This window comes from Bombina bombina, chromosome 7 (assembly GCF_027579735.1).
Source record: "Bombina bombina isolate aBomBom1 chromosome 7, aBomBom1.pri, whole genome shotgun sequence".
Classification (NCBI taxonomy): domain Eukaryota; kingdom Metazoa; phylum Chordata; class Amphibia; order Anura; family Bombinatoridae; genus Bombina; species Bombina bombina.
The window spans coordinates 210,560,331-210,581,829 of record NC_069505.1 but is presented as its reverse complement, the minus strand read 5'-3'; the positions used below and the strand labels follow the sequence as shown (position 1 = coordinate 210,581,829).

At 38.9% G+C, this 21,499-nt stretch overlaps 1 protein-coding gene across 1 annotated transcript in view; it reads left to right on the top strand.

Moving 5' to 3' along the window:
* Window positions 1-21,499, top strand: part of SWAP70 (switching B cell complex subunit SWAP70) — a 472,107-nt gene that overhangs the window by 349,440 nt on the left and 101,168 nt on the right. Inside the window, exon 5 of the mRNA XM_053720594.1 lies at window positions 16,993-17,139. Coding sequence (XP_053576569.1) covers window positions 16,993-17,139 — 147 coding nt within the window. The remainder of the gene's footprint in view (window positions 1-16,992; window positions 17,140-21,499) is intronic.

Sequence of the window (21,499 nt, the reverse complement as noted above, 5' to 3'; positions counted from 1 at the left end):
CAGAAGAGGGTCCAAAGTCTTCATCCTATCCGGGAAGAAGAGTAGATCTGGACCGGCAACCATCTTCTTCCAAGCGGCATCGGAACAGCCAACAGAATGCGAGCTCAATCTGATTGGCTGATCGGATCAGCCAATTGGATTGAACTTGATTCTGATTGGCTGATTCCATCAGCCAATCAGAATTTTCCTACCTTAATTCCGATTGGCTGATAGAATCCTATCAGCCAATCGGAATTCGAGGGACGCCATCTTGGATGACATCCCTTAAAAGAACCGTCATTCTTCAGTTGGACGTCGCCGGAAGAAGATGGGTCCGCGCTGGAGGTCTTCACGATGGAGCCGGTCCTCATCGGATGAAGATAGAAGATGCCGCTTGGAAGAAGATGGTTGCCGGTCCGGATCTACTCTTCTTCCCGGATAGGATGAAGACTTTGGACCCTCTTCTGGACTTCTTCAGCCGTCGGATGATGGATGTCTAGCCCCCGCTTGGGCTTGGATGAAGATTTTGGAGCCAGGACGGATCGGTGTACCCGGTGAGGTGAAGACAAGGTAGGAACATCTTCAGGGGCTTAGTGTTAGGTTTATGTAAGGGGGGTTTGGGTTAGATTAGGAGTATGTGGGTGGTGGGTTCTAATGTTGGGGGGGTATTTTATGTGTTTTTTTTACAGGCAAAAGAGCTGAATTTCTTGGGGCATGCCCCGCAAAGGGCCCTGTTCAGGGCTGGTAAGGTAAAAGAGCTTTGAACTTTTGTAATTTAGAATAGGGTAGGGCATTTTTTTATTTTGGGGGTCTTTGTTATTTTATTAGGGGGCTTAGAGTAGGTGTAATTAGTTTAAAATTGTTGTAATATTTTTCTAATGTTTGTAAATATTTTTTTATTTTTTGTAACTTAGTTCTTTTTTATTTTTTGTACTTTAGTTAGTTTATTTAATTGTATTTATTTGTAGATATTGTATTTAATTAATTTATTGATAGTGTAGTGTTAGGTTTAATTGTAGGTAATTGTAGGTATTTTATTTAATTCATTTATTGATAGTGTAGTGTTAGGTTTAATTGTAACTTAGGTTAGGATTTATTTTACAGGTAAATTTGTAATTATTTTAACTATTTTAGCTATTAAATAGTTCTTAACCATTTAATAGCTATTGTACCTGGTTAAAATAAATACAAAGTTACCTGTAAAATAAATATAAATCCTAAAATAGCTATAATATAATTATAATTTATATTGTAGCTATATTAGGATTTATTTTACAGGTAAGTATTTAGCTTTAAATAGGAATAATTTATTTAATAAGAGTTAATTAATTTCGTTAGATTTAAATTATATTTAACTTAGGGGGGTGTTAGTGTTAGGGTTAGACTTAGCTTTAGGGGTTAATACATTTATTAGAATAGCGGTGAGCTCCAGTCGGCAGATTAGGGGTTAATGTTTGAAGTTAGGTGTCGGCGATGTTAGGGAGGGCAGATTAGGGGTTAATACTATTTATTATAGGGTTAGTGAGGCGGATTAGGGGTTAATAACTTTATTATAATAGCGGTGCGGTCCGCTCGGCAGATTAGGGGTTAATAAGTGTAGGCAGGTGGAGGCGACGTTGTGGGGGGCAGATTAAGGGTTAATAAATATAATACAGGGGTCGGCGATGTTAGGGCAGCAGATTAGGGGTACATAGGGATAATGTAAGTAGCGGCGGTTTACGGAGCGGCAGATTAGGGGTTAATAATAATATGCAGGGGTCAGCGATAGCGGGGGCGGCAGATTAGGGGTTAATAAGTGTAAGGTTAGGGGTGTTTAGACTCGGGGTACATGTTAGGGTGTAAGGTGCAGACGTAGGAAGTGTTTCCCCATAGCAAACAATGGGGCTGCGTTAGGAGCTGAACGCTGCTTTTTTTTTCAGCTCAAACAGCCCCATTGTTTTCTATGGGGGAATCGTGCACGAGCACGTTTTTGAAGCTGGCCGCTTCCGTAAGCAACTCTGGTATCGAGAGTTGAAGTTGCGTTAAATATGCTCTACGCTCCTTTTTTGGAGCCTAACGCAGCATACCAGAGTTATTTAAAAGGTGCGGCCAGAAAAAAGCCAGCGTTAGCTACGCGGGTCGTTACCGACAAAACTCTAAATCTAGCCGTATGAGTATAAAACTATATCAATATAAATTGACCACCGGTGTTTTTAAAAAAATTCTTTACATTTTTTTTCTTTACATACAGCACTTGCCAAAGTTCAACATTTATTTAAAGAATAAAAAATGTATATGAAAATATATGGCTGCCCCTCAAACGTAGAGGTTTTGAAAAAGTCTGCTCTTAATTTCTTTGGGTAGTAACTCTGTAAATATTATAGTTCCATAGTTCCTATTCACTGGTTAGAACAGTCTCAGATATTTGTGTTTGCAGCGGTTTTGTTGATAATCCCCCAAACAGTCTTATTTTCAAAGGCCTAGATTTAGAGTTTTGTCGGTAACGACCCGCGTAGCTAACACTGGCTTTTTTCTGGCCGCACCATAAAAATAACTCTGGTATTGAGAGTCCACAAAAAGGCTGCGTTAGGCTCCAAAAAAGGAGCGCAGAGCATTTTTAACGCAGCTTCAACTCTCGATACCAGAGTTGCTTACGCAAGCGGCCAGCCTCAAAAACGTGCTCGTGCACGATTCCCCCATAGGAAACAATGGGGCTGTTTGAGCTGAAAAAAACCTAACACCTGCAAAAAAGCCGCGTTCAGCTCCTAACGCAGCCCCATTGTTTGCTATGGGGAAACACTTCCTACGTCTGCACCTAACACCCTAACATGTACCCCGAGTCTAAACACCCCTAGCCTTACACTTATTAACCCCTAATCTGCCGCCCCCGCTATCGCTGACCCCTGCATATTATTTTTAACCCCTAATCTGCCGCTCCGTAAACCGCCGCTACTTACATTATCCTTATGTACCCCTAATCTGCTGCCCCTAACACCGCCGACCCCTATATTATATTTATTAACCCCTAATCTGCCCCCCTCAACGTCGCCTCCACCTGCCTACACTTATTAACCCCTAATCTGCCGAGCGGACCTGAGCACTACTATAATAAAGTTATTAACCCCTAATCCGCATCACTAACCCTATAATAAATAGTATTAACCCCTAATCTGCCCTCCCTAACATCGCCGACACCTAACTTCAAACATTAACCCCTAATCTGCCGACCGGAGCTCACCGCTACTATAATAAATGTATTAACCCCTAAAGCTAAGTCTAACCCTAACACTAACACCCCCCTAAGTTAAATATAATTTTAATCTAACTAAATTAATTAACTCTTATTAAATAAATTATTCCTATTTAAAGCTAAATACTTACCTGTAAAATAAATCCTAATATAGCTACAATATAAATTATAATTACATTGTAGTGCTATTTTAGGATTAATATTTATTTTACAGGCAACTTTGTAATTATTTTAACCAGGTACAATAGCTATTAAATAGTTAAGAACTATTTAATAGTTACCTAGTTAAAATAATAACAAAATTACCTGTAAAATAAATCCTAACCTAAGTTACAATTAAACCTAACACTACACTATCAATAAATTAATTAAATAAAATACCTATAATTATCTACAATTAAACCTACCACTACACTATCAATAAATAAATTAAATACAATATCTACAAATAACTACAATGAAATAAACTATCTAAAGTACAAAAAATAAAAAAGAACTAAGTTACAAAAAATAAAAAAATATTTACAAACATAAGAAAAATATTACAACAATTTTAAACTAATTACACCTACTCTAAGCCCCCTAATAAAATAACAAAGACTCCCAAAATTACAAAATGCTCTACCCTATTCTAAATTACTACATTTCAAAGCTCTTTTACCTTACCAGCCCTGAACAGGGCCCTTTGCGGGGCATGCCCCAAGAAATTCAGCTCTTTTGCCTGTAAAAAAAAAACATACAATACCCCCCCCCCAACATTACAACCCACCACCCACATACCCCTAATCTAACCCGAACCCCCCTTAAATAAACCTAACACTATGCCCCTGAAGATCTTCCTACCTTGTCTTCACCCTACCAGGTTCACCGATCCGTCCTGAAGAGCTCCTCCGATGTCCTGATCCAAGCCCAAGCGGGGGGCTGAAGAGGTCCATGATTATTTTAATTACTGTGCGAGGATGCCAATAAGCAGCAAGTGAATAAAAAATAAAAATAAAAAAATGTTTTTTTCTCATGTTGCAAATTTGCACCCCTCTACAGAAGCCTACTAAGGTGGCTGCCAAGTCTGCCTATATGCAAGCGGCCTTGTTACCAGCTTACTCTAACTAATTACTCTCACTTAGTTAAAGCATTGCAAATCTGGAACAGCAGCTGACCAATCAAGTAGGAGATTAGGGAGTATTGACCAGACTCACTAACAATTTCACAGGCTCTTCCCAATCTGCTTCTACACATATGTTTTGCAGCACCTGAGGTAAACACATACACTTTGGGCTAGATTACGAGTGTATCGCTATTGTTAGCACAAGAAGTGCAAACACAGTCTCAATATCACAGTGTTTTTTGTACTCTAATCCATATTACAAGTGGTGCAGTGTTTAAATTACCGCAAATTCATTTGTGCGATCTTGTGGTAATTTATGCTTCCCGTATTTTCTGTGGGTGGCGTTGAGCAGCAACATGCTGCTCAACGTATTACTTTTTGAAGGTAAATGTGATCACTCAAACACAATCACATTTTAAACTCAAACTTTGGCCAGAGGAAAAAGTTGCACTGAACTATACTATTAACCCCTAAACTGCCACACCCCCACATCTCAAACTGCCCCACTACACTATTAACCCCTAAACCACCACACACCCACATCCCAAACTACTCCACTACACTATTTACTCCTAAACCGCCACAACCCCATCGCAAACTTTCCCACTACACTATTAACCCCTAAACCACCATAGCCCCATCGCAAACTGCCCTACTAAACTATTAACCCCTAAAACAACACACTCCCACATAGCAGACTGCCCCACTACACTATTAACCCCTAAATAGTGTGAATGTGTTTTTTTCCTGTTGTGATTGGCCGTTTGAAACCCTCACTTCCTTTTAGATTCTCCACAGCAATGTATAATTTAATTTGCTAGTGTTATTTATACGTGACCTAGAACTCCTCCAGTGGGCGTGTACTTGCCTTACAGCCAATCACAAACTATTCCATGTGGAATCTGCAAAATGCATGTCCCATGAGCCTCCACTCAAATAAATACACATTTATACATGCCAGGTTGTCACTGTTACCATGGTGATCCCCTGGCTATAAAATCCTGTATAGGGGGTTTATTTTAAAGAGGGTGTTAAAAACAAGGGAGTCATGGGGGACTCTAGGCCTTTTTGATAACCTTTTATTGCCCAAAGACCCCCAGCCTGTAAACAGTTTGGGGAAGTGAAGGGAGTTTTTATTTTTTATATGTTTGTGCTTTGACATATAACCCCAAGATACCATTTGAAAATGCAGGCGATTTCCTTTCAAATGGTGGGTCTTGTGGGTTTCTGTGAGCTGAGATCGAGGGGTTTACAAACTTACCCCTCATCCAGCTCCCTTGTCCAATTGAGCTGCCACACTTCCTGGTTTCTGGGGCCTTGTGACATCACCGGCATCCCTGGATTCTCCCAGCAATCACTGGACCACCAGGGATTTTGGTAATAAGTGCGGGGGGCGATTTTGCTTTAAAAACTCCTCTCCCCGATGAGGACACGTGTCTTCTGCACTTAACCCCCTATGTGGAGGACAACCACGTGTTTTTATGCATAGTTAAGGGGTCAAGTAATATTTATAGAAATGTTATTTAACACTTTTACTGCTGAGCCATTTCTACCCCTTGTGCTGTGCTGTTTTGAAATTTTTAGACGCTGCTCAGATTTAAGCCGTACTGTAGGTTTCAGTGAGAAACCTACACATATTATAAATTATTTTTATTTTCAGCAGTCCCATCAGATTCAAAGTAAACCATTATTTTATGTATGTGAGAACTCTAAAACAAAGTGTAATGCATATTTTTATTAACGTTTTAATAAACAAAGTTGTAAGAAATATTCGGTGTGTTTTTTTAAATCCTTATATAAATCAGGGCCTTTGGGTATATCACTTTGATCTGCACACGGGCACACATGAGTTTCTACCGAAATAAATGCACATTTATACACACTAGGTGATCACTTACTAGCACAGTGATCACCTGGCTATAAAAAACTTTATTTTAAAGAGGCACTTCTGGGCTTTTAAACCAGGGGTCAACCTGTGAACTGTGTGGGTAGGTGTTTTTTTAGTTTAATTTTTAAAAATATGTACTTAAACATTATGCCTTTCCCCTGACACACACTATTTGCAAGAGCAGGTAATTGCAAACTATAGGTCTTAGGGGTTTCTAGGGCTTAAAGGGACACTGAACCCTATTTTTTTCTGTCATGATTCAGATAGAGCATGCAATTTTAAGCAACTTTCTAATTTACTCCTATTATCAATTTTTCTTCATTCTCTTGGTATCTTTATTTGAAAAAGCATGGATGTAAGCTCACAAACCAGCCCATCTTTGGTTCAGCACTTGGGTATCGTTTGCTGATTGGTGGCTAAATGTAACCACCAATCAGCAAGTGCTGAACCAAATTGATAATAGGAGTAAATTAGACAGTTGCTTACAATTGTTGCTCTATCTTAATCATAAAAGAAAACATTTGGGTTCAGTATCCCTTTAAGGGAGCTCAGATCGAGGGGCTTAAATACTCCACCCCATCAAGCTCCCTTAACTCTTGTGTTCCCGGCAATTCTGGGTTTTCAGGCTTGGTGATGTCACTGGATTTCCCCAGCCGTGGTTAAACATTGTATACTTCCACTTTTATACTGTGGCCTTTTGTTTACTATTCATTTATGTCTAAATAAAATGCTTTCATTCTGAATAAGATGACTTTTTAGCCCTTAGCCCTATTTGCAACAGACAATGTAGGACCCAATGGGGGCCACGCTTCTACAGCCCTGGAAAAGCTCTGGAAGACTGGCATACAGGGTACGCCAGCAATTAAGAAGGGGTTAATTTGTATGAATGTTCCTTTAATATAATCCCTTGTTTCTCTTCTATAAGCTTTACAAATGAAGGTGTCAAGTCCTCTATCGTAAGCTCCATATTTCTGCCGTACACACCTCGCTCAGCGGGTGAGGTATTTCCATCTTTCTGAGATAGTGTGCATAACACTTCATGCATTACACTAGGATTTCTCTAGCTAGTGTGCAAAACACTTCATGCATTACACAAGGATTCCTCTAGCTAGTGTGCATAACACTTCATGCATTACATTAGAATTTCTCGAGCTAGTGTGCTTAACACTTCATGCATTACAGTAGGATTTCTCTAACTAGTGTGCATAGCACTTCATGCATTACACTAGGATTGCTCTAGCTAGTGTGCATAACACTTCATGCATTAAACTAGGATTCTCTAGCTAGTGTGCATTACACTAGGGTTCTCTAGCTAGTGTGCATAACACTTCATGCATTACACTAGGATTCCTCTAGCTAGTGTGCATAACACTTCATGCATTACATTAGAATTTCTCTAGCTAGTGTGCATAACACTTCATGCATTACAGTAGGATTTCTCTAACTAGTGTGCATAGCACTTCATGCATTACACTAGGATTCCTCTAGCTAGTGTGCATAACACTTCATGCATTAAACTAGGATTTCTCTAGCTAGTGTGCATAACACTTCATGCATTACACTAGGATTGCTCTAGCTAGTGTGCATAACACTTCATGCATTACACTAGGATTCTCTAGCTAGTGTGCATAACACTTCATGCATTACAGTAGGATTTCTCTAACTAGAGTGCATAGCACTTCATGCATTACACTAGGATTACTCTAGCTAGTGTGCATAACACTTCATGCATTAAACTAGGATTATCTAGCTAGTGTGCATAACACTCCATGCATTACACTAGGATTTCTCTAGCTAGTGTGCATACTACTTCATGCATTACACTAGGATTCTCTAGATAGTGTGCAGAACACTTCATGCATTACACTAGGATTTCTCTAGCTAGTGTGCATACTACTTCATGCATTACACTAGGATTCTCTAGCTAGTGTGCAGAACACTTCATGCATTACACTAGGATTTCTCTAGCTAGTGTGCATAACACTTCATGCATTACAGTAGTATTTATCTAGCTAGTGTGCATAACACTTCATGCATTACACTAATATTGCTCTAGCTAGTGTGCATAACACATTGTGCATTACACTATGATTTCTCTAGCTAGTGTGCATAACACTTCATTCACTACACTATAATTTCTCTAGCTAGTGTGCATAACACTTCATGCACTACACTAGAATTTCTCTAGCTAGTGTGCATAACACTTCATGCATTATACTAGGATTTCTCTAGCTAGTGTGCAGAACACTTCATGCATTACACTAGGATTTCTCTAGTTAGTGTGCATAACACTAAATGCATTACACTAGGATTCTCTAGCTAGTGTGCATAACACTTAATGCATTACAGTAGGATTTATCTAGCTAGTGTGCATAACACTTCATGCATTACACTAGGATTTCTCTAGCTAGTGTGCATAACACGTCATGTATTACACTAGGATTGCTGTAGCTAGTGTGCATAACACATTGTGCATTACACTAGGATTTCTCTAGCTAGTGCGCATAACACTTCATTCACTACACTAGAATTTCTCTAGCTAGTGTGCATAACACTTCATGCACTACACTAGAATTTCTCTAGCTAGTGTGCATAACACTTCATGCATTTTACTAGGATTTCTCTAGCTAGTGTGCAGAACACTTCATGCATTACACTAGGATTACCCTAGTTAGTGTGCATAACACTAAATGCATTACACTAGGATTGCTCTAGCTAGTGTGCATAACACTTAATGCATTACAGTAGGATTTCTCTAACTAGTGTGCATAACACTTCATGCATACCACTCCATGCATTACACTAGGATTTCTCTAGCTAGTGTGCATAACACGTCATGCATTACACTAGGATTTCTCTACCTAGTGTGCAGAACACTTCATGCATTACAGTAGGATTTATCTAGCTAGTGTGCATAACACTTCATGCATTACACTAGGATTTCTCTAGCTAGTGTGCATAACACGTCATGCATTACACTAGGATTGCTGTACCTAGTGTGCATAACACATTATGCATTACACTAGGATTTCTCTAGCTAGTGTGCATAACACTTCATGCATTACACTAGAATGTCTCTAGCTAGTGTGCATAACACTTTATGCATTATACTAGTATTTCTCTAACTAGCGTGCATAACACTTCATGCATTACACTAGGATTTCTATAACTAGTGTGCATAACACTTCATGCATTGCACTAGGAATTCTCTAGCTAGTGTGCATAACACTTCATGCATTACACTAGGAAATCTCTAGCTAGTGTGCATAACACTTCATGCATTACACTAGGATATCTCTAGCTAGTGCGCATAACACTTTATGCATTACACTAGGATTTCTCTAGCTATTGTGCATAACATTTCATGCATTACACTAGGATTTCTCTAGCTAGTGTGCAGAACACTTCATCCATTACACTAGGATTTCTCTAGCAAGTTTGCATAACACTCCATGCATTACACTAGGATTTCTCTAGCTAGTGTGCATAACACTCCATGCATTACACTAGGATTTCTCTAGCTAGTGTGCATAACACTTCATGCATTACACTAGGATTTCTCTAGTTAGTGTGCATAACACTTCATGCATTACACTAATATTGCTCTAGCTAGTGTGCATAACACTTCATGCATTACACTAGGATTTCTCTAGCTAGTGTGCATAACACTTCATGCATTACACTAGGATTTCTCTAGCTAGTGTGCATAACACTTCATGCATTACACTAGGATTTCTCTAGCTAGTGTGCATAACACTTCATGCATTACAGTAGTATTTATCTAGCTAGTGTGCATAACACTTCATGCATTACACTAGGATTTCTCTAGCTAGTGTGCATAACACTTCATGCATTACACTAGGATTTCTCTAGCTAGTGTGCATAACACTTCATGCATTACACTAGGATTTCTCTAGCTAGTGTGCATAACACTTCATGCATTACACTAGGATTTCTCTAGCTAGTGTGCATAACACTTCATGCATTACACTAGGATTTCTCTAGCTAGTGTGCATAACACTTCATGCATTACACTAGGATTTCTCTAGCTAGTGTGCATAACTCTTCATGCATTACACTAGGATTTCTCTAGCTAGTGTGCATAACACTTCATGCATTACACTAGGATTTCTGTAGCTAGTGTGCATAACTCTTCATGCATTACACTAGGATTTCTCTACTTAGTGTGCTTAACACTTCATGCATTACACTAGGATTTCTCTAGCTAGTGTGCATAACTCTTCATGCATTACACTAGGATTTCTCTACTTAGTGTGCTTAACACTTCATGCATTACACTAGGATTTCTCTAGCTAGTGTGCATAACACTTCATGCATTACACTAGGATTTCTGTAGCTAGTGTGCATAACTCTTCATGCATTACACTAGGATTCTCTAGCTAGTGTGCATAACACTTCATGCATTACACTAGGATTTCTCTAGCTAGTGTGCATAACACGTCATGCATTACAGTAGTATTTATCTAGCTAGTGTGCATAACACTTCATGCATTACACTAGGATTTCTCTAGCTAGTGTGCATAACACTTCATGCATTACACTAGGATTTCTCTAGCTAGTGTGCATAACACTTCATGCATTACACTAGGATTTCTCTAGCTAGTGTGCATAACACTTCATGCATTACACTAGGATTTCTCTAGCTAGTGTGCATAACACTTCATGCATTACACTAGGATTTCTCTAGCTAGTGTGCATAACACTTCATGCATTACACTAGGATTTCTCTAGCTAGTGTGCATAACACTTCATGCATTACACTAGGATTATCTAGCTAGTGTGCATAACACTTCATGCATTACACTAGGATTTCTCTAGTTAGTGTGCAGAACACTTCATGCATTACACTAGGATTTCTCTAGCTAGTGTGCATAACTCTTCATGCATTACACTAGGATTTCTGTAGCTAGTGTGCATAACTCTTCATGCATTACACTAGGATTCTCTAGCTAGTGTGCATAACACTTCATGCATTACACTAGGATTTCTCTAGCTAGTGTGCATAACACATCATGCATTACAGTAGTATTTATCTAGCTAGTGTGCATAACACTTCATGCATTACACTAGGATTTCTCTAGCTAGTGTGCATAACACTTCATGCATTACACTAGGATTTCTCTAGCTAGTGTGCATAACACTTCATGCATTACACTAGGATTTCTCTAGCTAGTGTGCATAACACTTCATGCATTACACTAGGATTTCTCTAGCTAGTGTGCATAACACTTCATGCATTACACTAGGATTTCTCTAGCTAGTGTGCATAACACTTCATGCATTACACTAGGATTTCTCTAGCTAGTGTGCATAACACTTCATGCATTACACTAGGATTATCTAGCTAGTGTGCATAACACTTCATGCATTACACTAGGATTTCTCTAGTTAGTGTGCAGAACACTTCATGCATTACACTAGGATTTCTCTAGCTAGTGTGCAGAACACTTTATGCATTACATTAGTATTTATCTAACTAGTGTGCATAACACTTCATACATTATACTAGAATTTCTCTAACTAGTGTGCATAACACTTCATGCATTACACTAGGATTTCTCTAGCTAGTGTGCATAACACTTCATGCATTACAGTAGGATTGCTCTAGCTAGTGTGCATAACACTTCATGCATTACAGTAGGATTTCTCTAGCTAGTGTGCATAACACTTCATGCATTACACTAGGATTTCTCTAGCTAGTGTGCATAACACTTCATGCATTACACTAGGATTTCTCTAGCTAGTGTGCATACCACTTCATGCATTACACTAGGATTTCTCTAGCAAGTGTGCATAACACTTCATGCATTACACTAGGATTTCTCTAGCTAGTGTGCATAACACTTCATGCATTACACTAGGATTTCTCTAGCTAGTGTGCATAACACTTCATGCATTACAGTAGTATTTATCTAGCTAGTGTGCATAACACTTCATGCATTACACTAGGATTTCTCTAGCTAGTGTGCATAACACTTCATGCATTACACTAGGATTTCTCTAGCTAGTGTGCATAACACTTCATGCATTACACTAGGATTTCTCTAGCTAGTGTGCATAACACTTCATGCATTACACTAGGATTTCTCTAGCTAGTGTGCATAACACTTCATGCATTACACTAGGATTTCTCTAGCTAGTGTGCATAACACTTCATGCATTACACTAGGATTTCTCTAGCTAGTGTGCATAACTCTTCATGCATTACACTAGGATTTCTCTAGCTAGTGTGCATAACACTTCATGCATTACACTAGGATTTCTGTAGCTAGTGTGCATAACTCTTCATGCATTACACTAGGATTTCTCTACTTAGTGTGCTTAACACTTCATGCATTACACTAGGATTTCTCTAGCTAGTGTGCATAACTCTTCATGCATTACACTAGGATTTCTCTACTTAGTGTGCTTAACACTTCATGCATTACACTAGGATTTCTCTAGCTAGTGTGCATAACACTTCATGCATTACACTAGGATTTCTGTAGCTAGTGTGCATAACTCTTCATGCATTACACTAGGATTCTCTAGCTAGTGTGCATAACACTTCATGCATTACACTAGGATTTCTCTAGCTAGTGTGCATAACACGTCATGCATTACAGTAGTATTTATCTAGCTAGTGTGCATAACACTTCATGCATTACACTAGGATTTCTCTAGCTAGTGTGCATAACACTTCATGCATTACACTAGGATTTCTCTAGCTAGTGTGCATAACACTTCATGCATTACACTAGGATTTCTCTAACTAGTGTGCATAACACTTCATGCATTACACTAGGATTTCTCTAGCTAGTGTGCATAACACTTCATGCATTACACTAGGATTTCTCTAGCTAGTGTGCATAACACTTCATGCATTACACTAGGATTTCTCTAGCTAGTGTGCATAACACTTCATGCATTACACTAGGATTATCTAGCTAGTGTGCATAACACTTCATGCATTACACTAGGATTTCTCTAGTTAGTGTGCAGAACACTTCATGCATTACACTAGGATTTCTCTAGCTAGTGTGCAGAACACTTTATGCATTACATTAGTATTTATCTAACTAGTGTGCATAACACTTCATACATTATACTAGAATTTCTCTAACTAGTGTGCATAACACTTCATGCATTACACTAGGATTTCTCTAGCTAGTGTGCATAACACTTCATGCATTACAGTAGGATTGCTCTAGCTAGTGTGCATAACACTTCATGCATTACAGTAGGATTTCTCTAGCTAGTGTGCATAACACTTCATGCATTACACTAGGATTTCTCTAGCTAGTGTGCATAACACTTCATGCATTACACTAGGATTTCTCTAGCTAGTGTGCATAACACTTCATGCATTACACTAGGATTTCTCTAGCAAGTGTGCATAACACTTCATGCATTACACTAGGATTTCTCTAGCTAGTGTGCAGAACACTTCATGCATTACACTAGGATTGCTCTAGTTAGTGTGCATGACACTTCATGCATTAAACTAGGATTTCTCTAACTAGTGTGCATAACACTTCATGCATTACACTAGGATTTCTCTAGCTAGTGTGCATAACATTTCATGCATTACACTAGGATTTCTGTAGCTAGTGTGCATAACACTCCATGCATTACACTAGGATTGCTCTAGCTAGTGTGCATAACATTTCATGCATTACACTAGGATTTCTGTAGCTAGTGTGCATAACACTCCATGCATTACACTAGGATTGCTCTAGCTAGTGTGCATAACACTTCATGCATTACACTAGGATTTCTCTAGCTAGTGTGCATAACACTTCATGCATTACACTAGGATTTCTCTAGCTAGTGTGCATAACACTTCATGCATTACACTAGGATTTCTCTAGTTAGTGTGCAGAACACTTCATGCATTACACTAGGATTTCTCTAGTTAGTGTGCAGAACACTTCATGCATTACACTAGGATTGCTCTAGCTAGTGTGCATAACACTTCATGCATTACACTAGGATTTCTCTAGTTAGTGTGCATGACACTTCATGCATTACACTAGGATTGCTCTAGCTAGTGTGCATAACACTTCATGCATTACACTAGAATTTCTCTAGCTAGTGAACATAACACTTCATGCATTACACTAGGATTTCTCTAGCTAGTGTGCATAACACTTCATGCATTACACTAGGATTTCTCTAGCTAGTGTGCATAACACTTCATGCATTACACTAGGATTTCTCTAGTTAGTGTGCATAACACTTCATGCATTACACTAGGATTTCTCTAGCTAGTGTGCATAACACTTCATGCATTACACTAGGATTTCTCTAGCTAGTGTGCATAACACTTCATGCATTACACTAGGATTTCTCTAGCTAGTGTGCATAACACTTCATGCATTTCACTAGGATTTCTATAACTAGTGTGCATAACACCATGCATTACACTAGGATTTCTCTAGCTAGTGTGCATAACACTTCATGCATTACACTAGGATTGCTCTAACTAGTGTGCATAACACTTCATGCATTACACTAGGATTTCTCTAGCTTGTGTGCATAACACTTCATGCATTACACTAGGATTTCTCTAGCTTGTGTGCATAACACTTCATGCATTACACTAGGATTTCTCTAACTAGTGTGCATAGCACTTCATGCATTACACTAGGATTTCTCTAACTTGTGTGCATAACACTTCATGCATTACACTAGGATTTCTCTAACTTGTGTGCATAACACTTCATGCATTACACTAGGATTGCTCTAGTTAGTGTGCATAACACTTCATGCATTACATTAGAATTTCTCTAGCTTGTGTGCATAACACTTCATGCATTACACTAGGATTTCTCTAGTTAGTGTGCATAACACTTCATGCATTACACTAGGATTGCTCTAGCTAGTGTGCAGAACACTTCATGCATTACACTAGGATTTCTCTAGCTAGTGTGCAGAACACTTCATGCATTACACTAGGATTTCTCCAACTAGTGTGCATAACACGTCATGCATTACACTAGGATTTCTCTCTCTAGAGATTTACAAGTAGCAACCCTTTCCTTTAAGGATATTCTGTATTGTAAAGTGATTGGCTGGATTTATATTTGGTTCCATAACACAGTATTGTCTCAGCTTTTACCAGCTGTATGGTACTTTCCTAAGAGCAATCAATACCTATTTATTGCATGGAAAACTTGTGGGGCATTGATTATATTATTTTATCTGTGTATTGTACAGATATACGGACTGAAAGTACAAGCACAAATAAACATGCTTTATATACGCTTGCACATTTAGTATTGTCAAGAATAGTTATAATAGAACACTCTTGATTACCTGGGGCAATATAATTCTTTCTAATATTATAGCTTTTTCTTCTATCCAAAGCACAAATTAAATGCATAATTTAACATAAATTAATTTAGGGACATAAAACCCATATTTCTTCTTTCATGATCAGATAGAACATACAATTTACTTCTATTATGAAATTTTTCTTTGATTTCTTGTTATTCTTTGCTGAAAAGCAGGAAGGTAAGTTTAGGAGTGTGCACTTGTCTGCAGCACTATATGGCAGCAGTATACAGTTATACATTAGCAAGAGCACTAGATGGCAGCACTATTTCCTGTCATGTAGCGCTTCAGCATGTGCACGCTACCTATCTAGATATCTCTTCAACAAAGAATAATAAGAGGATGAAGCACGTTTGATAATAGAAGTAATTTGGAAACTTTTCAAATTGTATTGTTTGTCTAAATCATGAAAGAAAATTTTTGGGTTTCATGTCCCTTTAATGATAATCTGTGTAATAAACATAGAAAATTTAGCAAATTTTTGCTTAATATTGGCTACTTCAAAATGCAGACCCCCTTGTATCATGTGACAGCCGTCAGCCAATCACAGACTCTTGAAAAAGCTCAGTAGTAGCTGGGGCCTCAGAAAGTGTGCATATAAAAACAAGTGTGCATAATTTGAGGATGATGTAAATTGAGAAGTCTCTTGAAATTGCATGCTCTATCTGAATCATGAAAATTTTAATTCTATTAAAGGGAGTTCACTAATATGGTTTAAGTTAAGGAGAGACACTTTACAATATAATGCTTTGTAAATTAAGATGTGTTCTGTCAAGATTTGTTTCTCTGTCCAAATTTGCTATCACGATTTGCACATTCACAAAATTACGTAATTGCACTCCACATAAGTTTCAAAAGAATGAATGGAATGCGATTACGTAAATACAAGCACGTGCACATCATCCGGTAGCAAATTTCGATGGAGATGAAAATTAGTTTACATATATATTAAAACTTCTTGTCTGTTAACCCTTTCGCGACAGGGTTAAAGTGTATACATCGGAACAACAAAGATTTCAATTATTGGTTGGTGTCTGGGGGGCGTCCCTACAACCCTAGGAACGCCCTCCAGACCGCGATCAAATCCTGGAAGCACAAAAGGCTTCAGGACAGCTGTTAGCTATGACATTCTATTCCGTCATAACGGCTTTAAAGTCCAGTGCAATTATGACGGAATAGAACGGCATAACGGTATTAAAAGGTTAATAGTAGCAGGGCACTGTATTAAAACATTTATTAACTTTTTAATGTGTTAAAATAAGGTCTCCATCGAAATTTGCCACCACATAGCCTTACTGCGCATGTGCGTATGTATGTTACTGCTTTCATGAGGAATCCGAGGACTCATTTTCATCTGCTTAAAAATTTGCTACCGAACGATCTGCCTCTGAAACGGAAGTAGACAGCAGCTGAGCTGACACAACACGATGAGTAATCTTTCCTCTCTTTCTCTAGGGATATTTATGGAAAAAAGGTCACAGAAGGAAGAACTGGACAGAACGATGGTTTGTGCTGAAACCAAATGTTTTAACCTATTATGTCCGTGAAGATCTGAAAGACAAAAAAGGAGACATAATCTTGGATGCAAACTGCTGTGTGGAGGTAAAATGTATTACAATAATTCTGTGTGGAGCTGTAAGTGCTGTTAGCTTTCTATTGTAAATAAAATAAAATATTCTATTGGATTATTTGTAAACAAGCTCCTTGCTTTTACTTTGTATTTTATCCCTTTAGATTTATTTGATATGCAGGGGTAAACTTATTAAATGTCGAGCAGCGAATCATTTCCGCTCGACATCGCTTAATGCCGACAGCGTATTGCACAAGCATTTCTAGTGAAATGCTTGTGCAATGATGCCCCTGCTCACTGGGGGCTAATCGGCCGCTAGCAGGGGCTGTCAATCATCCCGAACATATTGAATCGGGATGATTTCACAGGTTAAGGAACAGCGGTCTTATGACCGCTGCTTCTTAACTTCCGTTTCAGGCGAGCCTAAAACAATGGGTCTCTGAAGCAGTGTCTGCTTCTTAATAAATGGAGCCCATAGTCCAAGTTGTGCTTATATGGTGCTGCAGATGAGGATACATCGGCTAAACCAAGGAAAAGCAGGTATACACACATATACTCCAATCATTGGTCATATCCTTATCTGGAGCAGAAAAGGGGTCTCTAGAAGTGCAACTTTAGCTGTGTGTTTAACCATGTTGGAGGAGTTAAAGGGACAGCAAACACTGGACTGTAATGCCAAATGTTTAAAGGAATAGAAAGGTCAAAATTTAAATCTTTATTTGTGCATTTCCATAAACAAAAATGCTTCTAGTAAAAGTTATTACTGTTTTCCTGTGTCATACGCAAATATGCTGTGAGGACCCGGGTATTCAAGCTTAGGTTTCTGGTGGGGGTTTGTATTGTGTCTGTGAAGACTTCATTTGTGTCACACAAGCCACAGCTTACCCTCTGAGAAGGTGAGGTGTTTGAATGCTGATGCACAGGCCCTCACAGCATATGTGCATATGCCACAGAAAAACAGTAATAGAATTGCAAATGGAAGTATACTGCAAAAATGCTTCTATTTAAAAATGAAATGCACCTATGCATATTTCAAGTTTGACCTTTCAATCCCTTTAATTATGCGTTGTAATACAACTTTGCAATATACTTTTATTATTTATTTTGTCTACTTTTCCTGTAATTTAAATCTGATAATAGTGGATTTTTCCAGTCAGGCTTCACATGACTAAAATTGACTTATATGTGTCCCTAATTTGGAGTTTGTTATCTTATTATTTCTGCTGAAAACAAACAATGAAGAGCTTGTTAAGACCATGTCAATGACAAGTCCAATTAAGGAAAATGGTGGGTCGGATTTGACTATAAAAAACGATTGCAGCAAACAAGAGGCTAGATGTTTTGCATTATGACTGAGCTGTGTGGTGCTAACGTGCAGTTTTTTCTCACCGCTCACTTACCTACAGCGCTGGTATTACGGGTTTTTATAAACCCAGCGTTAAAAGGCAAGAAGTGAGCGTAGAGCAAAATTGTGCTCCATACCGCACTCCAATACCAGCGCTGCTTAAGTCAGCAGTGAGCTGGTTATACGTGCTTGTGCACGATTTCCCTATAGTAAGCAATGGGGAGAGCCGGCTGAGAAAAAGTCTAACACCTGCAATAAAGCAGCATAAAGCTCAGTAACGCAGCCCCATTGATTCTATGGGGAAATAAAATTTATGTCTACACCAAACACCCTAACATGAACCCCCAGTCTAAACACCCCTAATCTTACACTTATTAACCCCTAATCTGCCGCCGCCGACACCTGCATTATACTTATTAACCCCTAATCTGCCGCTCTGGACATCGCCGCCACCTACATTATACTTATGAACCCCTAATCTGCTGCCCCCAACATCGCTGACACCTACATTATATTTATTAACCCCTAATCTACCTCACCCACTGTCTCCGCAACCTACCTACATTTATTAACCACTAATCTGCCGCCCCCAACATCGCTGCCATTATTCTAAATTTATTAACCCCTAATCCTAACCCTAACCCCCCCCTAACTTAAATATAATTTAAATAAATCTAAATACAAATTACTATCATTACCTAAATTATTCCTATTTAAAACTAGATACTTACCTATAAAGTGAACCCTAAGCTAGCTACAATATAACTAATAGTTACATTGTAGCTAGCTTAGGGTTTATTTTTATTTTTATTTTACAGGCAAGTTTGTATTTATTTTAACTAGGTAGAATAGTTACTAAATAGTTATTAACTATTTAATAACTACCTAGCTAAAATAAATACAAATTTACCTGAAAATAAAACCTAACCTAAGTTACAATAACACCTAACACTACACTACAATTAAATAAATTCCCTACATTAAATAAATTCAATAAAATTAGCTAAATTACCACAAAAAAAACACTAAATTACAGAAAATAAAAAACAAATTACAAGATCTTTAAACTAATTACACCTAATCTAATAGCCCTATCAAAATAAAAAAAAGCCCACCCAAAATAAAAAAAACCTAGCCTAAACTAAACTACAATAGCCCTTAAAAGGACCTTTTTCAGGGCATTGCCCTAAAGATATCAGCTCTTTTACCTGTAAAAAAAATACAAACAACCCTCCAACAGTAAAACCCACCACCCACACAACCAACCCCCCAAATAAAACCCTAACTAAAAAAACCTAAGCTCCCCATTGCCCTGAAAAGGGCATTTGGATGGGCATTGCCCTTAAAAGTGCATTTAACTCTATTGCTGCCCAAAGCCCTAACCTATGTTTGGCATAATCAACTGAAGTTTGGATGAGCAGGTCTTTGCTTGGAATCATAGATTTCTTGCAAAAGACTATATACTGATGAACCCGCTCTTGCTTTACCTATGCTTGCTAACTTGCAATAACCTGCATGCTGCCTGCACCTTGCTTTAAAAACCCTGCATCTTGCTTGATGGTTCTATATCTGAGCTTTGCATGAATGAAACAATGTTGCTCTACTAAATAATAGTGATGTCGCGAATAGTTCGCCGGCGAATAGTTCCCGGCGAACATAGCATGTTCGCCGCGGCGGGCGAACATATGCGATGTTCGATCCGCCCCCTATTCGTCATCATTGGGTAATACTTTGACCCTGTACCTCACAGTCAGCAGACACATTCCAGCCAATCAGCAGCAGACCCTCCCTCCCAGACCCTCCTACCTCCTGGACAGCATCCATTTTAGATTCATTCGGAAGCTGCATTGTTAGTGAGAGGAGGGACAGTGTAGGTGCTGCTGATTTAGTAGGCAAATCGATAGCTAGACTAGTGTATTCAGTGTCCACTACAGTCCTGAAGGACTCATCTGATCTCTGCTGTAAGGACAGCACCCCAAAAAGCCCTTTATAGGGCTAGAACATCAGTCTGCTTTTTTTTAATTTTTTTCCTGTGTAATCTAATTGCAGTTGCCTGCCTGCCAGCGTGTGTGTCAGGCACACAGCGTATACTGTGCCCACTTGCCCAGTGCCACCACTCATATCTGGTGTAACAGTAGTGCAGATTTAAAAAAAAACAACACTTTTTTGACTGTGTTAAATAATAGCAGTCAGTTTCCTTCACACGTGTGCGTTTCAGTGCCTGCCTGCCAGGGCACAGTGTCACCCCAGTGCAACTCATATCTGGTGTAACAGTAGTGTAGATTTAAAAAAAAACAAAACTTTTTTGACTGTGTTAAATAATAGCAGTCAGTTTCCTTCACACGTGTGCATTTCAGTGCCTGCCTGCAAGAGCACAGTGTCACCCCAGTGCCACCACTCATTTCTGGTGTAACAGTAGTGTAGATTTAAAAAAAACAACACTTTTTTGACTGTGTTAAATAATAGCAGTCAGTTTCCTTCACACGTGTGCGTTTCAGTGCCCGCCAGTGCAACTCATATCTGGTGTAACAGTAGTGTACATTTTAAAAAAAAATATATAATTTTGACTGTAATAGATTGAATAGCAGTTAGTTGTCTGCAAGCGTGCGTATCAGGCCTACAGCATCTACTCTGCCAACTTCTGCCAGTGCACAGTGCCACTCATATCTGTTGTCACAGTAGCTTGCACGCATAGTACCACTAATCGAAAAAAAAATGACAGGCAGAGGCAAGCCACCCCGCAGGGGCCATCGTGTTCGTGGTGCTGTGATTCCCTTTGGCCCTAGAATAATGCCCAGTGTTCAGAGGCCACGTACCCCGAACTCGAACATTTCTGAGGACATAGTTGACTGGCTAACACAGGACACCCAATCTTCTACAGCTTCCGCTCGGAACCTTGACGCACCATCCTCCTCCAGCTTAGCTTCGGGCACCTCTCAAGTTACCACTCGCCCGCCTGCCGCCACCACCAACACTAGCACCACAGCCGCTTCACTTGATCTGTCAGAGGAGTTATTTACACATCAGTTGGAAGAAATGAGTGATAG